This window comes from Anastrepha obliqua, chromosome 6, assembly GCF_027943255.1.
Source record: "Anastrepha obliqua isolate idAnaObli1 chromosome 6, idAnaObli1_1.0, whole genome shotgun sequence".
Taxonomy (NCBI): Eukaryota; Metazoa; Arthropoda; class Insecta; order Diptera; family Tephritidae; genus Anastrepha; species Anastrepha obliqua.
The window spans coordinates 58,732,791-58,755,755 of NC_072897.1; the positions used below are offsets into that span (position 1 = coordinate 58,732,791).

The following is a 22,965-nucleotide window of genomic DNA, read 5'->3' on the forward strand; positions in this document are numbered from 1 at the left end:
AGATGAGAAATTTACGAGTAAGCTCAGTACAGTGGAAAGACGGGCATGGGAAAGTTTTAAATCATTGTGTGAGAAGTTCCTTGGAAATAAAAAGAGCTCTGATTATGTTGAAGTCGTCAAAGAGTTTTTGAGTGCGTACGAAAAAATGGAATGCAATATGTCCATCAAGATACACTTTCTGCACTCACATTTGAATTTTTTCCCGGAAAACCTGGGCCAGATGAGCGATGAACAGGGTGAAAGATTTCACCAGGAGATAGGAGTCATCGAAAAACGTTTTCAAGGGAAGAACTCCATCAACATGCTTGCTGATTACTGCTGGTCCTTGAAACGTAAAACAAGTGATGACTCTTATAAACGGAGCAGGTCTAGCAAACATTTTTGAAATTAAGATTAGTTTTTCCCGACATCTTTTAAAATTTTAAACCTGTACTGTTTCATACTGATGATGTGTTTATACTGACACTTGCTATAAAATTAGTAAAAAAAATAAAATCTTAAAACTCGCACAACTCGCACAACTCTATGAATTTTAATTCAATTACAGTCAAATATAGCTCATTCGACGCAGAATTAAATTCACTATAACAGTAGTCTACTAAAAAACATCCTCAATATCGGATAATATCGCAAAAATGATGTCAAAGTTGAAAAAATAGAGAAAAAATAAAAAAATTCCGAATACTTCCGTCTACAGTCTCGTCAGTTGTCATTTCAGAAAAATTGTCAACACTCTGTCAAAAAGGCTTGTTTTTGTTCTTTCGAACTAAAAAAACAAATTCGAAATCGGATGGAAATTGGCGAAGTTAGGAGGGATTGTTCACATCAACCTACTGAAAAACGGTTTTATGGCCATAAAATGAGATTTTGGGGGTGTATTGGAAATTTCTCCTATACCATGTTTCTTAGTTTTACTATACCTACAAGTTGTACTAGGTCTCTATAAAAGTATAATTTCACTGTCGCACAGTGTTATTATTATCACCACAACGATTTTCGTTTTTTAATTCGCTTTTTGTGGGGAGCAATGCATTAACGGCCGCCGTAGCCGAAAAGTTTGGAGCGTGACCACGGTGCATGAAACATCAAATGATAGAACAAGGTTTTTCTAATAGCGCTCGTCTTTCGGCAGGCAATGTCAAAGCTCCGAGTGCTATCTGCCGTTACGAGTCGGCTTAAAACAACGCACGCGACAAATAGAAGAATGAGCTCGGCCAAACACCCAAAAAGTATTCATTGACATTTCATCATGGAAAGACTGACGCCTCAACAACGTTTACAAATCGTACAATTGTATTACGAATATCACCGCTCTATGAGAAGCGTTGGTCGCCATCACGCCAACTTAAGTTATTCAACGACGACGCCCATTTCTGGCGTAATGGCTACGTCAATAAGCAAAATTACCGTATTTGAGCTCAAGAGCAACTCGAAGCCATTCAAGAACAGCTATTACATCCATTGAAAACAACCGTTTGGTCTATGGGGTTGAGGAATCATCGGCCCATATTTTTTCAGAGACTAGGCTGGCGCTAATGTAACAGTGAATGGTGAACGCTATTCCGCCATGAGAAACGACCTGTTTAAGCCACAGCATTTGGTTCCAACAAGGCGACGCTCGTTGCCCTATAGCCCGTCAAACAATTTTTTTTTTGTTTTGGCGGTGAGGTTGGGTTAAAAATGCCTTCACACCATATAGTAACCGTCGCTACTACGTGTGTGGTGATTCCACTAAAAATATCCCTCCTCTTCTCTTTGATTTTTCCCTCCACCATGGGACTGCTTCCGCATTGCTTCGAGGTAGAAGGCCAAGAGGGCGTCCTAAGAAGGACACTTACTCACCCTGCATCCAGGGTTGTTTTGAGAAAGCTATGCTCAATGCTCTTCGGCATAACTTTCCATTTCACGCCTCTTTTTCATATAATATCCTCCACGAAATTTGCGACGGCACTCAATTTTTCTTCATCTATCATCATTTTCTCGATAATTTCTTCAGGTGTATATACACCAATAGCTCGATGCAGAGCTGTTCTCTCTATGTTCCACCTCTCGCATTTAAAGAAGGTGTAGTCCGCATCATTATACTCAGTATCTCCATATATGCAGTTTGGTAGGCTCACTTTTCCCATTCGCCACAAATACTTGTGAAAGGAGCCATGTCCGGACAAAAACTGTGTGAGGTAATGTTAACCTCGCCGTGCTTTCTTTCTACCTAGTTTTTTAGATTGGGTACTAGTCTCGCTGTCCATCTACCGTACCGTTCAGAGTTCCATCTTGCCTGCCAAAGTGTGAGCGTTTGAATTCTAATATCGGAGAAGCTTTGGGAGACATCCCGGTTTGCGCTCTTGTGCTAGAATATCTATAGGGATAGTTCCGCTGATAACTAAAACCGCTGCTTCATATACTGTTCTGTATGACGAAGCCACTCTGAGAGCGCAGATGCGTTGCACAGATTGCAGAGTTTTCCGCCGGCATTGCACCCTTAAGGAATCTGCCCATATTTTTTTTTTTTTTTTTTTTTTTTTTTTATTATTCCCTTTTTAAATTACAATCTGTTAAATTTTAACAATAAGTAATTATTTTTAAAGTAGTATTGGAATTCTTTGTTCTCTAACCAATGCTAGATAAACATTCAATTTTGCTTCAGATTATGCTACATTATATTATTTTCTGTGTTATAATTATTATTATTATTAATTATTACTATTATTTATTATTATTATTTATTATATTATTATTATTATTATTTTTGTTTTTCTTTATTGTTTTGTTAAATTGTGAGTTCTGTTGGAGTTAATCGTTTTAATCTTCGTTTTCCCGCTTTCTCCGATTGTGGTAGTTTGCGCATTTGTTCATTTTGATGAATTGTTAGTCGTTTTATATGCTTGATGCTATATTTTCTAATTGTGTCATCTATTGTGTCGATATTGAGGTCGCTGTGGATCACGTCGTTTGGTATATACCAGCCTGCTTTTGTTATTGTTCGAAGTATTTTAGATTGCGTCCTTTGAATTATTTTGATATTGGTTTTTTTTGCTGTGCCCCAGATTTCAATGCCATATTTCCAAATGGGTGAGATTATAGATTTATATATCACTACTTTGTTGTTAAGGCTTAGTTTTGAATTTTTAGCCAACAGCCAATATAATTGTCTGAACTTGTTTTTGATTTCATTTCGTTTGTTTTGTATATGTCGTTTCCAATTTAGTTTTTCATCTATAGTTATGCCAAGGTACTTTGCACTAGGAAGGATTTTTATTTCATTGTTTTTTATTGTTAATTTATGTTTCTTAGGCTTTCTGTTTGTATATATTACTTGTACCGTTTTATCTTTGTTGACTTCTATTCCCCAATTATCGAACCATGATACGGTGTTATTTATTGTTTGTTGAAGAATGTCAGTCGCGTTTTTTTCTATTTTATCCGATGCCATTAAAACCGTGTCATCCGCGAATGTGGCTATCATGCAATTTTTTGTGGTTGGTATCGGTATATCTGCTGTAAATATCAGGTACAATAGAGGCCCTAGGACACTACCTTGGGGTACTCCTGCTGTCATTTGCATCATGCTTGAGCATTCGTCTTCGAACTTTATAAAGAAATGTCGGTTTTCCAGATAACTTTTGAGAATGGTGAAGTGATTCCGTGGTAATATTTGGCTGAGCTTATGTAGTAGTCCTTTATGCCAAACCCTGTCAAAAGCTTTTGCAATATCCAGGTAGACAGCTATGCAGAACCTTTTATTTTCCATATCATTTAATATTTTGTTTATAACTCTGTGGACTTGTTGCACAGTTGAATGTTGTCGTCTAAATCCAAATTGATGGCTTGGTATTATATTTTTTTCTATCAGAATTTTGTCTAATCTGGCAAAGAGTATTTTTTCAAACACTTTTGATATTTCGCATCCGTATAAAAGAATCGAGTTCGTCGTGTCCATTAAAATTTTTCGCTTGTTCTGGAGGTCCAACCAAGGTTTGCCATGAGCTTACTTAACATGCCGCTTACTTTGGCAGCTCTTGTGGCGGCATGATTTATGTGCGCCCAGTAAGTTAGCCTTGTGTATAATTGCACTCCTAGGTATTTGACCAGTGGCATCGAGAGGGATACGTCTGTTCGTTAGAAGGATTAGCTCTGTTTTCTCTGTGGCCAGCTTTAATCCATGGTCTTCTAGCCATGTCTGAACTCGGAACATCACTGGATTTAACTTCCTTTTGGCTTCGTCAGTGTATCGGGCGATGATTACAGCTGCAATGTCATCTGCGTATCCCACTAAATTCACATCCTCAGGCATCTCTATTCGAAGAATTTCATAGAAGCTTATATTTCTAAGTTAAGGTCCGAGTATTGATCCTTGGGCCTGATTTTTCAACACAAAACTTAAATTGTAGTCAATTTTTCCAATTTTTGCGAATTTAACGAGAGGTTGTCGATAATATTGAAATGAAAGGTTTATTTGTTAGTAGAAAGTCGTATAGCTGTGTCTATTCCGAATGTAAAAAGCATTTAATTTCATCAAAATGTGTAAAACAAAAAACCCCACCCTACACCCGATTTCTGCGTGAGGCTTAAAGCTCTTTGGATTATTTCGGAAAGTGTATTCCCGAACTTGCTGCTGGCTATGATTACAACGTCATCTACATATGCTTTACCACAGATAGTAAGTCAGTGCAGCAAGTCATCAACGGTTAGGCTTTACAGGACTGGTGATAGGATACCTGTGCGGGTTTCCTTTACTTGTTTGAAGTGGAATAGTACTATCTACCATTTCTGTTTAAGCTATCTTTGTCAGTAGCAGGGGCTCTCTCTGTTTAAAGATATGTCTTTGCACGTTCCTCTTCTCTAGTGCGCGACATACTCTCGCAGTGTCCGTAGACCTTCCTGACCTGTATTCATGTTGATTTGAATCTGATTTCATTGTCGATAGTTTTTTCCATTGCTTTCACTAGAGGTAAGTCTAATCGATCTGAAGGACTTGACCAGTGAGTAGTCATTTTTTCCTATTTTTGGTATGAAAACCACTCGTACTCTTCTCCACACTGTTGGGATGTAGGTCATTGGGAGACTATAGCTCATTATTCCACCAAGATGTGCCAAAATTACATCACTTTGCTTCAATACTACTGGGCTGATTCCAGCAGCCCTCGCTGTCTTGTATGGATTAAAAGACAGGTAAACAGGTTATCCAGCTTCCGATCCGATTGGGTTGGTCTTGAGAACACTGTACAGGATTCCGGAATATAAGTCACAGCTCCCAAAAAGTAAAACGCATGCCTTGTCTTCTAATATTAACTCTTTCCTTAGCCATATCTTTTTGGAGCCACGCCGTACCTGTAGTTAATAAGATTTGCATGTGGTCCAAAAGCTTTTGAAGCATAATTCATCTAATGCCTTTTGGACCTGCTGATTTATAGGACTCAAAACTGTTTATTGAAAAGGCAATCTTTTCTTTGTCTACTATTAAGACTATCTCGTCTCCTGGAGGTTTTTGGACATTCCAGATTCTTGGCATGCCATAGGAATTACCCCCAGAAAAGTGACATTTAACTAACATTTCTAGGGACCTTTTTGCTAGAGCATATCCACTTTCCAAACTCGCTTCTAGTGAAGGTGAGAGTGGAGTGTTCTGTAGACATTATCTTATTCAGCCATGCGGATACCGCACAGTTTTCGATTGATGTGTAGTAGGATTGCCAACATTCAGCTTTAGCTTTCCTTAGTGCTTACTTCTATTTTTTCCGTTACTCATGGTACGCCAGTCAGATGACATTTGTTAAATGTTGACCTTAATTTATCTCTGAGCTTTTTCAATAATCCGTTCCACCATGGTTCGTTTTTGATTATACTGATTGGTGTGGACTTCTTGAAGGCCCTATTCGCTACCCTCTCCAACACGTTAACTTTCATATCCAAATCAGCAGTGGAGTGTAAGCAGTCCCTTTCCCTGTATCCCCTCTCGTACATCTTACAGTTTACGATTAGATACTCTAATGAATTCATTCCAATTTGTTCATCCAGGATTTGTAAAAATGAAGACAGTCTGGGTCCTGTTTTGGCAATTTAATAGTATAAACAGTGATCAGACATTGAAATCGATCTGATCTTGGGAAGATGAAAATCGGTTTGTTATCTCTATTACTTACACTGAGCTTAATATTTAAGTAGTAACTCACCTAAACGTTCATTTCGCTACTGTTCGAAATGGTATGCCTCGCATTCGCGTCAAACCCGTTGAGATAGATGACTTGTTGGTAATGCTTGAAGGCCGTTTTCAGTTCCCCCAGCGGGCTCATGTAATATATTATGTGCTGCAATTGGAACATAGGAAAGCCTTTATACCTTTCTAAGAATGCATGCCGTAGTTTTACCTGACTCTTTTCGATAGAAAAGATTGTATGCACTACTGTGTATCCCCATGACTTATCTAACCCAGGGATCCGGGATGACGCTGAGAAGGAGGTGGCTGGTGGCTGCTTTTGAATGATAGAGATTTTTCTGCACCAATGAATGCCAAAGCGAATTTTGTTGCCCGCCTTGAACTGTTCCTCCAGCGATTCTTCACTGATGGCCAAAAAGAGAGGATGGATGGCTTTTGTGGCATCTTCTACATTTGTCAGCTGCCATTCACTGATCTTGCTATTCTGCAGCTTGATAAACGGAAACAGTTTTTTGCCTGGTTCGTTCACCGCTGGCAGCCAAATGTGAGCTCTGGATCTTCTGAGGATCTCACCCGATGGGATCAGCTTGAGCTGCAAGCCCGATGCCGTGCGATTTATCTTAGTAACACTCCCAGAGAGGAAAACCATAGAGAAGTGGTCTGCAAATTTGATTACCTTATCGAGATGTTGTCGATAATATTGAAATGAAAGGTTCATTTGTTAATAGAAAGTCTTATAGCTGTGACTATTCCGAATGTAAAAAGCATTTAATTTCATCAAAATGTGTAAAACAAAAAAATCAGTAAACTGAAAGTTTTGTTCAGTACTTGCATATTTGCAAATTTAATGCGCTTCTCAGTTATTTGTCGCGAAATACGTGTATAATTAAGTATATTTACTCATACCTGTGTCCATTATGAATCTAGCAAGCATTATTTCATCAAAATTGATAAGAAATTTTTCAAGTGAAGAACGTTTTTGTAGAAATGAAATAAAAACAGAACATTCTCGAGTTGAACAGAGACCCTAGAAGAATATTGTAACTTAAAAAAAAATAATAATAATGCAAAAAGTAACGCAATTTGCTGACTTACTTTTGCAATTTTCTGACTTACCCTCATCTAACCTAACGTTATCGAAATCAATCAAACTGTACACAATGTGAGACAATCGAACCCATTGTGCTGCTTTTCTCCATTGCAAAAGGAAGTAATTTTGATTAGCTTGCAATGCCAACCTATCCAAACTCGAGGTAACCTTGAATAACTTATATTATATTGTGTATATTAGCTTCATTTAAATAAGGTTAGGTTAGATGCACTTATGCTAAGTTTTAATAGGTCTTCATCATTCAAGAGTGATGATTTTTCACACTCATTAAATTGTACCTGCTTACCAGCAAATTTCAAACGGTTCTGCTGTGTCACGCACGGACGCTAATAAAGGGTCTCCCTTTCCTTTACTGAATAGTACTAGGTTTTGTTTTTTCCATATTTCAGGAAAAATTCCTTCTTTAGGGCATGCGTTGTACATGTTTAGCAGCAAAAGAGGTTCGAAGAGGGTTCGATTGCCAATAGTTTCAATATTTCCGCAACTATGCCATCATATCCCGGCGCTCTATTGCATTTCATTGCTTTTGCAGCATCTATTAGTTCTTCTTCTGTGAATGAGACAGGTTCCATTGCTTCATACTCGAGTTCTCCCCTTTGAGCACTGTGAGTTGGGAAGAGTGTGTCGACTATTTTGCTTACCACTTCGGTTTCCATATCGGCAGCAGGGGATTTGGCTCCTAACTTTTTCATAACGATTTTGTAGCTTGGGTTACTGCTTAGATCGTTTCTTAGCTCTTCCAATTTGTCTTTTTTGCTTTGGCTTATAGCTTTACTCTGGCTCTAGCATACTTTCTACGCTTATGGATGCACATATCTCTAAGTTCTACGATGTCGTGTGTCCATCAGTATACAGCATTTCTTTTTTTATTCTTATCTATTTTATTTGTCTTGACTAGTGCTTTTACTGTACTATTTGTACATATCGTCGTTTTATGTTCGTCAATATATGCAAGAACGTCGCAATTAGCTTGTTTATGTACTATTTGCGTGTACTTTCATTTCGATTTCCACGCACTCGTTGGTTTTCCATTTCAATGCAAAACGTGATGTATTGAAATTTGTGCCCCTAGGCAGACAGACTCGTCTTCGATCCAAGCTTTCTCGGATTGAGCATATTGTTCGCTTATTAATACTGCTTGAACTCCTTTTTCTAAGACCATCTGCTCCATTAGCAGGTCTGCATTTTTACTCCTGTGCATATTTGTTTGGAGTATAATCATATTTTGGCATGTTCTTTTGTCTTCGGGCATTTGTTCGAGCCTGGCATATGCTTTGTCTCGCTACGATTAGCATCAGTACATAGGCAGCATTCGGGCTCTTTGGTGCACTCTTTCATTTTCTGTCGGGTCCTTTGCAGTTTGATTGAAGGTGTCCGACACCGAAGCACCGGTAGCACCACTTCAGAGATGTGCTAGCTCTCATAATTGCACTAACCCATCCGATTTGGATATTATTTTGCTGGAGCAGCTTTTCTGCGCTTTCAATAGCGAGAGTATCATAAGCCCGTACTTGTTGTCGTTGATTATGTTTTGTTATCCTAACATCGATATTTTCGTTAGTGCCGGCTAGCATTCTCCTCACAGCTTCTTTAATTAAATTCTTAAATTCCTTCTTCTCCGTGACGGCATCCAAGTCTCTGACCTCTACAGTTGAAGTTGGTCTGAGGGGTGTAATGAAACCGATCGCTTTTACGGTTTCAACTAATTGTTTAAAAAAATCAGAGTTAACTGTTTTCCCCTTTTCTATTTGAAATAAATGAGCGCCAGTTTTGATTCTTCTTATGCCTTTCACCGTTGTGGTTTCGTGTGGCATGGTCTTTTCTTGGATGTTTTTGAGGTTTCAGCATACCTGTAGCCCTCTACCGGCTTTACGAACACAGACTCCGATTTTGGTTTTGGTATTCGTTCATTCTTCTTTTGGTTCACTTTAGCCTTCCTTGCTCCATCATTCTGCGCTCCATCACTTCCTTTTCGAACGGTATGGGGTATAGATTTTTGCCGGCTTACCACTTGCCATTTCTCAGGCTCTCGAACTCTTAGTTTCTTCGAAGAGTCGGGTGCGGCAGGATTTGATGCATTCCGGTTTGCGGTTAACGGAGTACTCTCCTGGACAACACCTGTTTTTCGAGCAGTTGCGGGGATGTCACCTCCGATTTCTTGCGTTGATGTGTCCGGCAAGAGACGGCCTTTACCGGTTTTCTCAGCACGAATGCAACCCCTTCATGACGTCGAATAGTTCACTGAGCTCTGAGACTCCGGTTTTTAGTTTCGTGGATGTATTATATACATATAGGTATATATATATATAATTTTCACGTACACCCTTTTTTGGGTATTTGGCCCAGCTCCTCTTCATATTTGTGGTGTGCGTCTTCATGTTGTTCCACAAATGGAGGGACCTACAGTTTGAAGCCGACTCCGAAAGGCAGATATTTTTATAAGGAGCTTCTCATGGGAGAAATACACTCAGAGGTTTGCCATTGCCTGCCGAGGGGCCATATGATGTATTCCTACTCTTCGATATAACTCCTTTCATCTTCCTAAGCACTCTCAAACATTTCTCTACGGCTTCCTCTTCTTCAGTTCGCATTTTGAGAATAAACTCTTGTCGCGGAGATGCAGTTTTTCCCCTTTCTGTGTTTGCGTCCTTTGCAGTTACAGGGGTTTGTGACGTCGCATTGGGCGCATTTGCAGAGTTTCTAGCCTCTTTTGACGTAACTCTTACGTCTTATTCTTGAGGCGTCATTTCAGCTTCTTCATTGACCGTTTTTGATCTGTCTACAATTGGCAATGATCCACTCGTTAAAGGCGTATTCGCTTTTTTGGTGGTGAGCGAAGCAATCGAGGTTTCCTTACGAAAGGGCTGTGCTCTTTGTCTTTTTTTCATACTTTTTTATTTAACCAGCGCAACGTGTTCAGGGTGGCGGTCCAAACTAATCTAGAGCGGGTGTACCCTCGGATGCAGTGCTCGTACCCTATTTCCCTGAAGCCTTACCTACGCTTTACCGATCCCGGAAAACATGAACGGACCGGCGCTCGTCCAGAGCAACGAAAGCTACTACTCTTTCGCCGAATGAACACTTCCTGACCAGGGTTCAAGGCGACTGGTTTCTGATATACATCGTAGCTAACACATCGGCAGAGCGAACTCACATCACCCCTTTGAGGTCGCAAGTTGAACGCCATAACAACCTATCCAGGGACTCCCAGTGCGCCCCGTTGCATACCAGTCATACTTTTTACATACAGTCGCACCTTACATGGTGACAGCCCAATATGGGGAACAAACATGTGCTGGAGGTTGTCTCCTAACTTTCTAGCTAACTCTTACAAAGTCGCTGAAACGATGGACATCTTGACTAGGGTCCGCGGGGTCATCGTATCCGTTACCTCCTTGAGGGAGACAACATCCGATGAGGAGTGTTTGAGTGAAAGATTCTGCAAAAGATTTTTGGACCTCTGCACGTTGGTGTCGGCGAGTATCGCAAGCGATGGAATAATGCGCTGTATGAGCTTTATTGCAACATAGGCATAGCGCAGCGAATAAAGATCCAGCGGCTACGTTGGCTGGGTCATCTCGTCCGAATGGATACAAACGCTCCGGCTCTGAAAGTATTCGATACGGTACCAGCTGGTGTTATCAGAGAAAGACCTCTTCTGCGTTGGAAAGATCAGGTGGAGAAGGACTTGGCTTCACTTGGTACTTCTGGCGACGTTGAGAAAGAAACGACTGGCGCGCTTTCTTAAACTCGGCCAAGAAGAAGAAGAAGAAATTTATATAGATATCTATTACATATGTACAAACATAAGTAGGAGCATACCTTACGAGGTGACAGAACCTTCTGCCAACTACTAACACGATATCAAGTTCGTGAGGAATTTCGTGGCATCAGTAGTATACGTCCCATGATATGACATTGTAATACATACAAATAAAAATTATTAATCTTTCAAATAGTTTATAAAATTTGTCCTTCATATCCATTATCTTAGCAAAGAATGAGACAGGTAAAACAGAAACGGAAGACAGAAAAGGGTAACGAATAACTGAATGTCATGTTTAAGCTCTTATTCAAGGGGCTATATACAGTTAGATGGGCGAAAAAAGCGAATTTTCCAGAATTTTTTCTGAGAAAACTTTTAAATTTATTGTATTAAAAATTTGTACACCGATTATACAGGGTGGCTGATGAAAGCCGCTACCAAAAAAAAATTGAATAACTTTTTTTCTTTTTAAGTTATCTGTTCCATTTTTGTTTTAATTTGCAGATTGATCTTTAAAATTTATTAAAATGGATAATTGGGGCACGCAAACAAGAATTTGGATAGTCCGCCGCTATCACGCACTGGAGTCCGTAGTTTTGATACAGAGAGAGTACAGGCGGATGTTTGGCGGCGATCCCCCGAGCAGATGGACCATAATGAGACTGGTGAATAATTTTGCTGAGCAAGGAACAGTCGCAAGAAGGCCTTATCGTCGAAACCCACCAGTTCGGACGGAGGAAACGATCGCTGCTGTAGCTGCAGCTATACAAAGCAATCCAAGGGTTTCAACAAGAAATTTATCTGCTCAACTTGGTGTCAGCCGACAGTCTTTGCAAACAATAATGCACAAAGATTTAGACTTATTTCCCTACAAAATTCAAATGGTTAACAAACTGAATGCAGCAGACTTACCGATTCGCTTGGAATTTTGCCAGAAGATCCTGCAAATGGTGGAAGAAGACCAAAATATGTTAAACTGCCTTTTCATGTCTGATGAGGCCCATTTCGATTTAAATGGCAATGTGAACAAACAAAATTGTCGAATATGGAGTACTTCTAACCCACAGATACTCCACGAGACGGAATTGCATCCTCTTCGCGTGACAGTGTGGTGTGCGGTTTCTTCACGCTGTATTGTAGGGCCTTATTTTTTTGAAGAAAATGGTCGCACCGTTACGGTTACTGGAGACCGTTATTTGAAAATGCTGAAAGAATTTTTCTATCCAGAACTACGCCGAAAGAGAATTCCTTTCAACTCTGTGTGGTTTCAACAAGATGGGGCAACGTCTCACATAGCCCAGACTGTTATGACAGAGTTGCGACGAAAATTTCCCAATCAACTGATTTCAAGAAACTCCGAATTTCGTTGGCCCCCCAGGTCGCCTGACTTTACTGCACCTGACTTTTTCTTGTGGGGTTTATGTAAACAAGAAGTTTATAAAACAAAGCCAACAAATTTGGATGAACTAAAACAATCCATTCGGGCAACAATTGCGGCTATTCCTGTCGCAACTCTCAAAGCAGCAATGAACAACTTTTTACTAAGATGCCGCACTTGTGTCAACGAACATGGGGGGCATTTAAATTCAATTATTTTTAAAACTAGTTAAGCTTCATTTAATAAAATTTAATGACCTTCAACTTGAAAAAAAAAATAAATGAATTCCATACACTAAAAAAAAAGTTATTTGAGTTTCTTAATGTAGCAAAATTCATCAGCCACCCTGTATTATCTTTTAACTGTATTTTAAGACTTAGTACTAGTAAAAATATTTATTTGGAAAGGAGCTACAGTTAATCTCCGGGGCTGTTCTGAAAAAAGACGTTTGCGGTGACCACTATACCTCTGAACTAGATCCTCTGAAATTAAAAAACTAAACAGATTTCGTTAAAGTAATATTAAATCTAGTAATTAATCGAAAGAATAAGCAAAATAAATTTTTTTGACAAAATGGCGGTTTCTAAAAAAATGATTTTTGGCCAAAATTTCGGCCTTAAATTGTTCATAGAAAAAATATCCGTGAGAAAAAATCTTCGATTAATTACTAAAAAATATATTTAAGAAGCACGTGTTAAAATTTAAGACTAAACCATTTTTAAGTTATGTTGGTCACCGACTTTGAAAACACCATTTTAAGAAAAATGCGTTTAAAGTTTGAAAAGCACTTTCCATAGGATACAAATTTTGTTCTTTAACTAACTTGGAGTTGTCTATTCCAGGTCCATATAATACACCCTCCGCCGCACAGTGCGGCCGATTCCCGAAAAGCTGGCCAAAACTCAAAAAATTAAGTAATTGATTCAAAATTTCTTACTCGGGGGTTGTCGGGGTCGCTGATTACGAATTTGATCTTAAAATTTTGAAAATCCACCCCCTTCCACCCCTATTGGTCACCCCCTCACGTGAAATAGCGTATATTCTAGAACATAATCAAGATGCATGTTAACTTATGTTTCCAGAGTCGCTGATTACGAATTTGATCTTAAAATTTTGAAAATCCACCCCCTTCCACCCCTATTGGCCACCCCCTCACGTGAAATAGCGTATATTCAAGAACATAATCAAGATGCATGTAAATTTATATGTTTTCGGGGTCGCAAGGTAGCAAGTGGTAGCAGCTGAATCTTGTTTTATTCAGTAACCATTACTTTTTTGAGTAACCTTTAATAGGTTTCAAAGCATCATATGACGGCGTTGTATTACTATACAGTTTGAAAACTCAAATTTTATAAAAAAAAATGCAAAAAATGTATCTACGTATTGCTGCAGCTAAAAATTTTGTGTCGAGGTATTGATATGTACTAAAGATTTCTCGTATTTTACTAACCTTCTGAAGATGATATCATTTGGTTTCTTTAATTTACTCCATTACAAAATCTTTCAAATGTGTACAACTTTCACTATTCATCGACAGTAATACGATGCTCAAACGAAGGCCACGTTGCGACTGAAAATACAGAGGATACTTAGGGTACAGGACGTTGCTATGAACGGTTTTCACTACTCAAGGCATTACTGTAGCCAACCCAGAGACAAAAAAACTCTATCTAGAAACTATTTTTTTCGACTTTTGGTCAGCTTTTTGGGAATCGGCCGCACTGTGCGCCGCTTCGGCAGTTTCTAATAACTCGAGCTGATGTTGTCTGCGGGCCATCTGGGGTGCTCTCACTCACTCTGAGATCGGCATTTGAATGCGCATGGGGCCGAAGTGTAATTACTATTGCATTCATGTAATACAATAGTGATGCCATACCTTCATTAAATATGCTGCAGCTACGTATGTAGCGATTTTCACAGTTTTCGAACCGGCCGGAACAATTTTGGACAATATGATAATATGTGGCCCAGATAGTATTATACCTTTTTCCAATGGAATCACAATTTTTCCTTATTGCTAAGCGATAATAAACTGTCAACTTACCGATCATCTTTCCAGTAAGTTTGCCTTTTCCACCGAGAGTTTTTTTTTTATATTTTTTTTTTTCGTTTTTTGTTTTCAATTGTTTCAACATTTTTTTGAAATAATCTCAGAGTAGCAATCTTCGTTACTGTACGTGTCGAATACATTCTTTTTTCACAACTTCTTGATCACCGTAAGGTTCAGCATTTAAAATTCCCGAGTACGTTTTGGAGTCATCGCCTCCGATGTAATTTTTGTACTCCAAGTTTTTCCAACGAACGTTGGAATATTTCGACGACTGAATCTATGATACTTCCATTTTCCCAGAAGAACCAGAATGATTTGTTCTGCATACATTCATTATATTCTTCGGCATCGAGTTTCTTCCACCAAGTTTCACACTGTTTGCTGTAGGCACTTTTTACAATAATATCAAAGATTTTAACAGAATAGTGTCCGATCGATGATGTCACACGATACAAGGAAGTAAACCCTCGCTTTTTCCATGTGCCATCGCCAGATACAGTTAATTCTGCCGAATTTTCATCACCTTGATGTTTGGAATTCAAATTTTTTTCTTCAGTACACGCCTGTTGAAAAAGTTTTTCGGTGGCTGTTTTTACATTACATACTATTCATTATTAAATCGTTAGTGGGCTGTGATATAAAAGCTCGCATGTCCATTAATCCCCAAAATTTACCTTTTAACCCTAATCCGAGGACTCTCATGACAAATAAAAATCGTCAGTTTATTTCATAAGAGTGCGCTACAAAAGAGCTAGAATTTATGTTACGATCTGCACACTTATCAACTGCAAAACAGTTTTAAAACCAAGTCACAGATCTTACATTTCACATATTCAGAAATTGCTGCAAACACTGTTATAAAATTTAAAATGCGATACTCAACAGGCAGATCACGCGGATCTGACGTTTCCTCTTGTTCTTTAAATTTTTTCGCCGAGGCACTGAAACTACTTTCATCCGTTTCATCTGTTTTTGGATTAAAAACATTTATGCGCTTTTTTGTTCTTGACTTACGTATGTTAAGAGATTTTCTCATTTCTCTAGAAGAGAAAAAAATACAGAAAAAATATAAAGTTTACTGCTTGGCTTAGCCACTTATACTGACAGCCACACTTAAATATTTTCCAGTTTGGGGAGAGAAAAATAAAAATTAACCTTTCAGATATAAAAAAAAAACAGTAACACAAAGGTGCTTTACGCCTCTAAATACATTACAAGGGAACATTTACAATAGGCAGGTGCATAAAAGGGACAGCGTTCCAGGTAAGTGCTATCGCTCCGGTCTTGTACTTTCAAGCACTCTGAAACGCCTTTTCAAATTTCAATGTAACTTGTAAATATATGTCCATTAAGAAAATAAAATAAAAATAAATAGATTTTTTTTTTAATTCTAACTGTATATAACCGTGCCCATTATAATACTTTTCGTTTTTACAGGAGAAGTTCACTTGGGCCTCGGAGAATGGAGATCGTTTATTGATACAAGATTCTTGTTTACAAAATCTCACCGACATCGAAGCAAAAATCTTGCGACGTGTTGCATTAGAAAAGATAAGTGAGCTAAATATTGGAGCCAATGTTTTATTAGGTAAGTGCAATGGTAAATGCAAGGGTTAAGGTTTAACTTGACGAAACTGGTTTCAGGTTTCTGCTTAATCGCATAAGGTTACATTAGTATAGGTACTAAAATATAATCGTATTATATGCCAACTTCGATATACCATTCAATATGTTATACTGAATGATGGTTTTATCTGAAAAATCGCTTTCAAAATTTTATATATACCTTAATGAAAGCAATAAACTTTTATAAAACCTTTTTCATTTTTACTGACTCAAAATTAGGATTGCATTTTATGGTAAAATCAATTTTCGACGAACCTTCCCATTAAAGCAGTTGGACTTAAACATATTGTAACGAAATAAAACTTACATAATTTTTTCATGCTACCATATATGTAAGTATATTCCTGTTTTTATGATTACGTAATACATACAGTCTGTGTGAGAAAAAAGGAACCGCAATTATTCATGAAGTATAAAAGATATATATTTAAAATTGTTTTCACATGAAAGTATGTACAAAACTACGAGTCGCAATTACTCAATAAACCATGTAGTCTTCATCGTTGTCGAGTACAACCTGGGATCTTCTTCATGCTTTGAACCAGCTTTTCTGCGTAGCTCGTCGACAAACAGGACTAGATTTTGCAAACTTGACACACGATTTGTTTTAAATCATGGACTGGCCCTCTAGCAAGAGGCGTTTTATAGGGAGTTGGCGTCTGGGGACTGGGAAAGCCAGTCCAATGCTGTAACGCCATTTCCTTGGTTTGTTGTTTCTCAATGTGTTTTTCTGAGAACAATTTGTTGATGATGTGGGATGGTACGATACTCGTATGTTGGCCTCATTCAGTCGACATTCGATGGCGCTTTTTTGTAGTCACTCGCTTCAAGCCGCCCTCGGAAAAGTCATTAACATTTTTGTACACCTTTAACCGCTGATTCTATATCACAACAAACTTTTTTGATTTTTAATTTCTTTTGCAGCCGCGGCATAAAATAATTTCGGCCCTTTCGAATGCGTGTCTAAAAATACCGCCTCAAAACGCTTCGCGTACTTCTCACTCACTTTTGTTGGGTTTTACGGAAAAGTTTCGAAAGACACTAAGCTGAGTTAGCACTGTCGTCGTAGCCCTTGGCTAGGACTATTATGCAGCAAAAAACATAACGAAATATGTCTTGAAGTTACAAGAAAAAACCGGTTACGCTACGCTAGGAACATCATATCGATCGATCAACCCACTGCTAACTATTTCAAAGATGTTTGAAATCCTTTTTTTCTTAGGATTTAGTCCTAGACATTCAGCGATAGAACAAATCCACAGAGTTATACACAAAATCAACGACGACATAGATAAAAACAAGCCTCTGTAGCTGTATGCTTATAAGTATGATATTTGTGAGTGCAAAAGCCTTTGATAAAGTTTGGCAAACTGGCTTTCTGTAAAAGTTGAAGACCTCTTTGCCAAATGACTACTATCAAACAATGAAAATCAGAAGATTTTATATAAAGTAGATAAAACGGTACTCTGACATACAACCAATGAGCGTGGGAGTCTCTCAAGGGATTAGGCAAATTATGCCCAATATACTGTAGGCATACCGACTCCGACTACAAGAAACAGCATGATTGCTATATTCGCTGATGAGATAGTTCTATTGGTATCGGACATGATCGAAAGGCACGCCACAGGCTCACAAATTAATTGACTAAATTTATTATAAATTTGTACATATTTGTATTTATGTTTCTGCGAATTTCGTGAATACAAATTGTGGGGCAATGGTCCAAAATTTGTAGCGATCTTTCATATATATATTTGTTTCAACGGTAGCATCAATGTTTCGCATGACAACAAAGTCAACGAAAATATATTTTTTGGCGCCCGTACTATGTTTAAGGAAATAACTTGGACTACATTCTTGCACATTTTGGCTGGCTCGATTAGCAGCGGCGCGTAAAGCCTTAAAGTCTCGCTCGACCTCCCGGTTTGATTTCTCATAGATATATTTCGTCAATTTATCGACGCCGAATAGAAGCATACTTTGTGTGTTCTCAATTGTAGTGTGCATGGAATTATAATGGCATATAACTTATGACACACCTTATAGAATTGGAATTAAAAAAGATAAAAATTCACTTTTGGCAAAATAAAGCTAAATATATAGGGTCTATTGTGTGGACGTTATGAAGTTCGGAACGTGTTTTTTAGCCATTCCTGGTTCACTCGAGCTTTGTGAGACGGTGCCGGCTTTTGCTGAAATGTCCATGATCTGTCACCGAAATGTTTGCATACCCACGGCTTCAAAGGAACCTCCAGAATACTTTCTGGATAATACAGTGTTCGGCACTCGAAGTGTAACCAATTAAAAAGACCGTAAATTTTGTTTTATTCAATTCAAAGTAAAATACGTGGTAAAATAATACATAATTCATAACCAATTTACTTTTGCTCGATATGACCACCTTTTGCCGTGACTATGGCTTTGAGACGGTCCAGAAACGAATCGCAAGCTGCCCGAATATGACTTGCAGGTATTTTGGCCCATTCGCGGACAATGGCTTTTTTCAGCGCCTCGATACTGGTGAATCTTTTAGTTCGGACCTTGCTCTCCAAAATGGCCCACAGAGAATAATCCATCGGATTCGCGTCTGGTGAATTTGAGAGCCATTGTGTGGACGTTATGAAGTTCGGAATGTTGTTTTTTAGTCATTCTTAGTTCACTCAAGCTTTGTGTGACGATGCCGAGTCCTGTTGAAACGTCCATGGTCTGCTACCGTTTATCTGCCCACGGCTTTAAAGCAACCTCCAGAATACTTTCCCGATAACATTTCGCATTTACCTTGAAGCCAGGCTCGATGAAAACGATTGGAGAGCATCCATCTGCGGTTACAGCGGCCCAAACCATTACCTGTGGAGGGTGCTGCCTCCTGGTTGCTATCACACTATTACGTTTGAAATCCATTACTGATTTTCTTTTTTCGCGCTTACTTTCGGCAAAATGCTTCCACGCGCTTGTAAACAATACTCTGGACTGTCATTTAGCCAACTAACAGACAGCTGATTCCCGTGCATCAGCTGCGCAAGCAGTCTGAAGTTGGTCACACTTCGAGTGCCGGATCCTGTACATTGTAGCTGCGATGTAGCTAATTTATTATCTTAGTTTACTCAATTTTCTCATTTATCTAAACATGTACATAGCTATCTAAAATGAATTCATAACTGACATGTAAATTTGAATAATGATGAATAAATCAGTAACCATTTAAAAGCCATCCTTTTAGGTCAGAAGTAGGATCGAAACCTAAGCGATGAAGTAATTGGGAAAAATAATAAATGTGTGATCGAGTATGAAATATAAACTGGTGAAATGTTAACAAAATGGGATTAAAAACTTAAGTTGTTAAAACAGACATAAATAAAACAATTAAAACGGCACGAAAATCTATTTGCCGATAGGGATTGTGGCGTGGAAAAAGACATAGTATATAGGGTTTTTCAGTAAGAGCGCTTCAACTTTTGAACTTTTTTGAATAAAACACAAACGGTTTGACTTTTTTAAGTAATTTTTTTTTTATTATCGAGCTTGAACATATACATTTAAGTATGAAATTCGATTTCTTTTGCATGACCACTGCGTGCACGTTTTACGAAGTCCAATCGTTGAACCTAATTTTCGACCATTCTTTTGCATAAATCGGCCCAAATTCCAGCAATTTCGCGTTCAATGTTGGCTCTGAGCTCACAAATCTTCGCCGGCTTTTTACTGTAGACCAATGACTTCACATAACCCCAAAACGGGACGGCTTGTTAAATGGACCGTAAAATGGCCGTAATGCTCTTAAAGTAGCAGCAACAGAACGATTATTTTCATAAAAAATTTGCCCGATTTGCAATCGTTGCTCAAGTGTGTAGCGTTCCATGATGAAATGTATACTAATGAAGTTTACAAATGACAAGCGAAAAATAAAAAATATTGCGTCGTTCGCCCTCCCTATCGGAAAAAAGTTGAAGAGCACCTATTGAATAACCCTATATATACATCCATACATATGTTTGTGTGTGCTGCATATTGGAATAAATGTATGTGATGCTTGCTTAATGTTGATGCCCAAGCGAGTCGTCGGTTTTTTGTGTTGACTGTACATATGTAAATGCGCGTACGAATGGACGAGCGTGTACAAGTGCAAGCGTAAAAGAAGCAAACGTAAGCGAAGAAGGGCAAGTGTATTGTGGTTATTGGAAATTTGCGTATGAATATACGTTTATTTGCATATGTATATTTAATAAAGTACAAAGCGAGCTAAGCAATTTAGAAGAAAAAAAAAGAATAAAAAGCAAACTGCGTAGTTATGTGAATGCGCGTACGAATATATGAGCATTTGTAGATACATACAAACATGCGCAAGTGGATTAGACACTCGAAAGAAGTAGTGTATTGTTGTTGTTAATGCGCGTATGAGTTTACGAGTATTTGTTGCACATATATACATATCGAAATTGCGTCGTCGTCGGGGTGTCGTTCGAATTTTATAATTGATTTAAGAAAAGGGGTTTTTAAAAAATGCAAGACAGTTGTTTGACTCTAAGGTTTCAGTCACAGACTAACTTTATTAATTAATTTTAGGTTTAACGAAAGCTTACAACTGTATACATAATTGCTTATTCAACATATTATATTGCTCAATAACAAAAATGCTTATTTATTAAAATGCTTATTTTATTAAAATGCTTATTTATTAAAATGCTTATGCTTATTGATTAAAATGCTTATTTATCAAAAATGCTTATTTATCAAAAATGCTTATTTTTGAGTTCAATGAAATATTGGGAAATCAACGGGAATGATATCATATTACTTTCCTGTTGTTTGGTTTATTTGACTGATAAATTCTGCAAACTTATCATTTTCCTTTACCTGTCTATGTGCATATGTAACTACTCCCCCTTTTAGATTAGAATTCTCCTGAATTCGGGTATTTAATTTAATAGTTATACGTTTGTGTTTATTGATAACAACAATGACAGTTATTAGAATTATGATAATGCTTAGTACATTGCAGATATGTGAGATTTTACTATGAATTTTCAATTTAAAAATGTTTTCTATATTTGATCTATTTTCCTCCAATATTTCATCGAATGTAATTTTTTTTGTAAAGTTCCGAATGTCTTCATATTTTACACTTTCCATATTTTCTTCTATGTTTTCGATATAATTTGAAAAATAGTAGTCACTAATTTTAATTGAACAATTATTATATCTTATGATATAGTTTCCATTCATAATTGGTTTCTCTTTATTACATGTTTGATTCATTTGTAAATTTACAGCATTTTTAACAATAATCGTTTTTACGTCTATGGCTAGAATTTCAAGATCCTTATTTCTGGTGAGGTGACAGTTTTGTTTTAATATACAGTGTTTACTTGGTTTCATTCTTTTTAAAGATTTATTTTCTTCAAATAATAAAGTTTTATTTGCATAAATGAATATTTCTTCTATTTTTGCTTCTATTTCGTTATTTTCTTTGTTAGGTATTGGAATAACCTTTCTTATTTTTACATATTCAAAGTTTTTAGGTATCTTAATGCCGAATATTAGATAGGTGTTATTTAAAATGGCTGTGCCTAATTGTAGATACTTAAGCTTATTATAATCAATATTATATTTTACTATTTCTTCACTAGTTAAAATATTTGGGTGTAATATTCCATATTTGGCTGATACAACATTTTCTTGTATTTGCTCAATTTTACTTTTTAATAACTGAATCTTTGTATACTGGTCTAAGTATAAATTTTGTTTATATTCGCCATACATAAATTTATTAATAGAATTAAGTTCTTTTTCAATTTTTACTCTATCACTTTTAACAATTTCTTTGAGATGCTCTATAGCTGAACTGAAATAATTGTTTATTTTGATTTGTTGGTTCATTGTGTCATTCGTCTGTAAAAAGTGCGTTTGTATATTTTGTCTATCGTCTTCGTCCATTGTACCAAAAAACCATTTTGACATACTACCTATTGCATTAATTAGTCCGCGTTTATTTCTAGTTTTTACTGGCATGAGCGTTAGTAACTTATTCCTTATGTCTAACAACTCTCGTTGTAGTGTCTCTTTATTTTCTAATTTCATTAATATTATATTGTCCGTCATTTCGTTGATAATAGTTTCTAGTTTGTAAACGTCAATCATGTGTAGTACTATGTCACTATCCTTGGGTATTTCTTGGTTTCTAATTTGTAAATCTATAAATCCGGTTTGTTCCGTTAATTCCGTCAAAGTCATTATACCTTTACATTGTCGTATCGTTAGTATTATTGCTATCATCATGATCCATGTCTGTAAATTTTAAAGGTCGTTTAATATTGCTTGGATGGACTTTATCTAATTTGTGTTTTCTGTATTTGGGTTGTTCCTTGTGTCTAACTGCCTTGTAATTCTTTATAAATCCTTCTGTTCTTTGTTCTGTATACTCTTCTCTGTTTCTATTTAGTTTGTCAATTGTTTTTTCCTTTATCTGTTCCAAATTTCTTCTTACAACATCTTGATTCACTTTATTATTATGTACCTCGTAAGGAGTGAATTTTATAGTAGAATGAAACCTATCATTATAGTTTCTAATAGCTTTTTGTATTAACTGTTTAACTGATATGCCCTTGTTTAATTTATGTAACATTCTGAACTTTTCAGAAATGGTATTATGGAATCTCTCAATGTCCGCATTGCCAGTGTGACTGTTAGGCTTGGTTAAATGAAGTTCTATGTCTTCATTGCTTAGAAATTCCTTAATCCTTGTCACATTAAATTCGTTGTCAGCTATTATCTTTTTCGGTTTACCTATTTTAGTGAAATAGTCTTCCAGTTGTTCAATGATAGTAATATGATTTCTGTCGTTTAAAGAATATGCTACTCCATACTTTGAAAATTT

General features: G+C 37.2%; 1 protein-coding gene across 1 annotated transcript in view; it reads left to right on the forward strand.

The window, feature by feature from the left end:
* Positions 1-22,965, forward strand: part of LOC129250820 (uncharacterized) — a 279,523-nt gene that overhangs the window by 102,980 nt on the left and 153,578 nt on the right. The window contains exon 5 of the mRNA XM_054890404.1: positions 15,900-16,050. Coding sequence (XP_054746379.1) covers positions 15,900-16,050 — 151 coding nt within the window. The remainder of the gene's footprint in view (positions 1-15,899; positions 16,051-22,965) is intronic.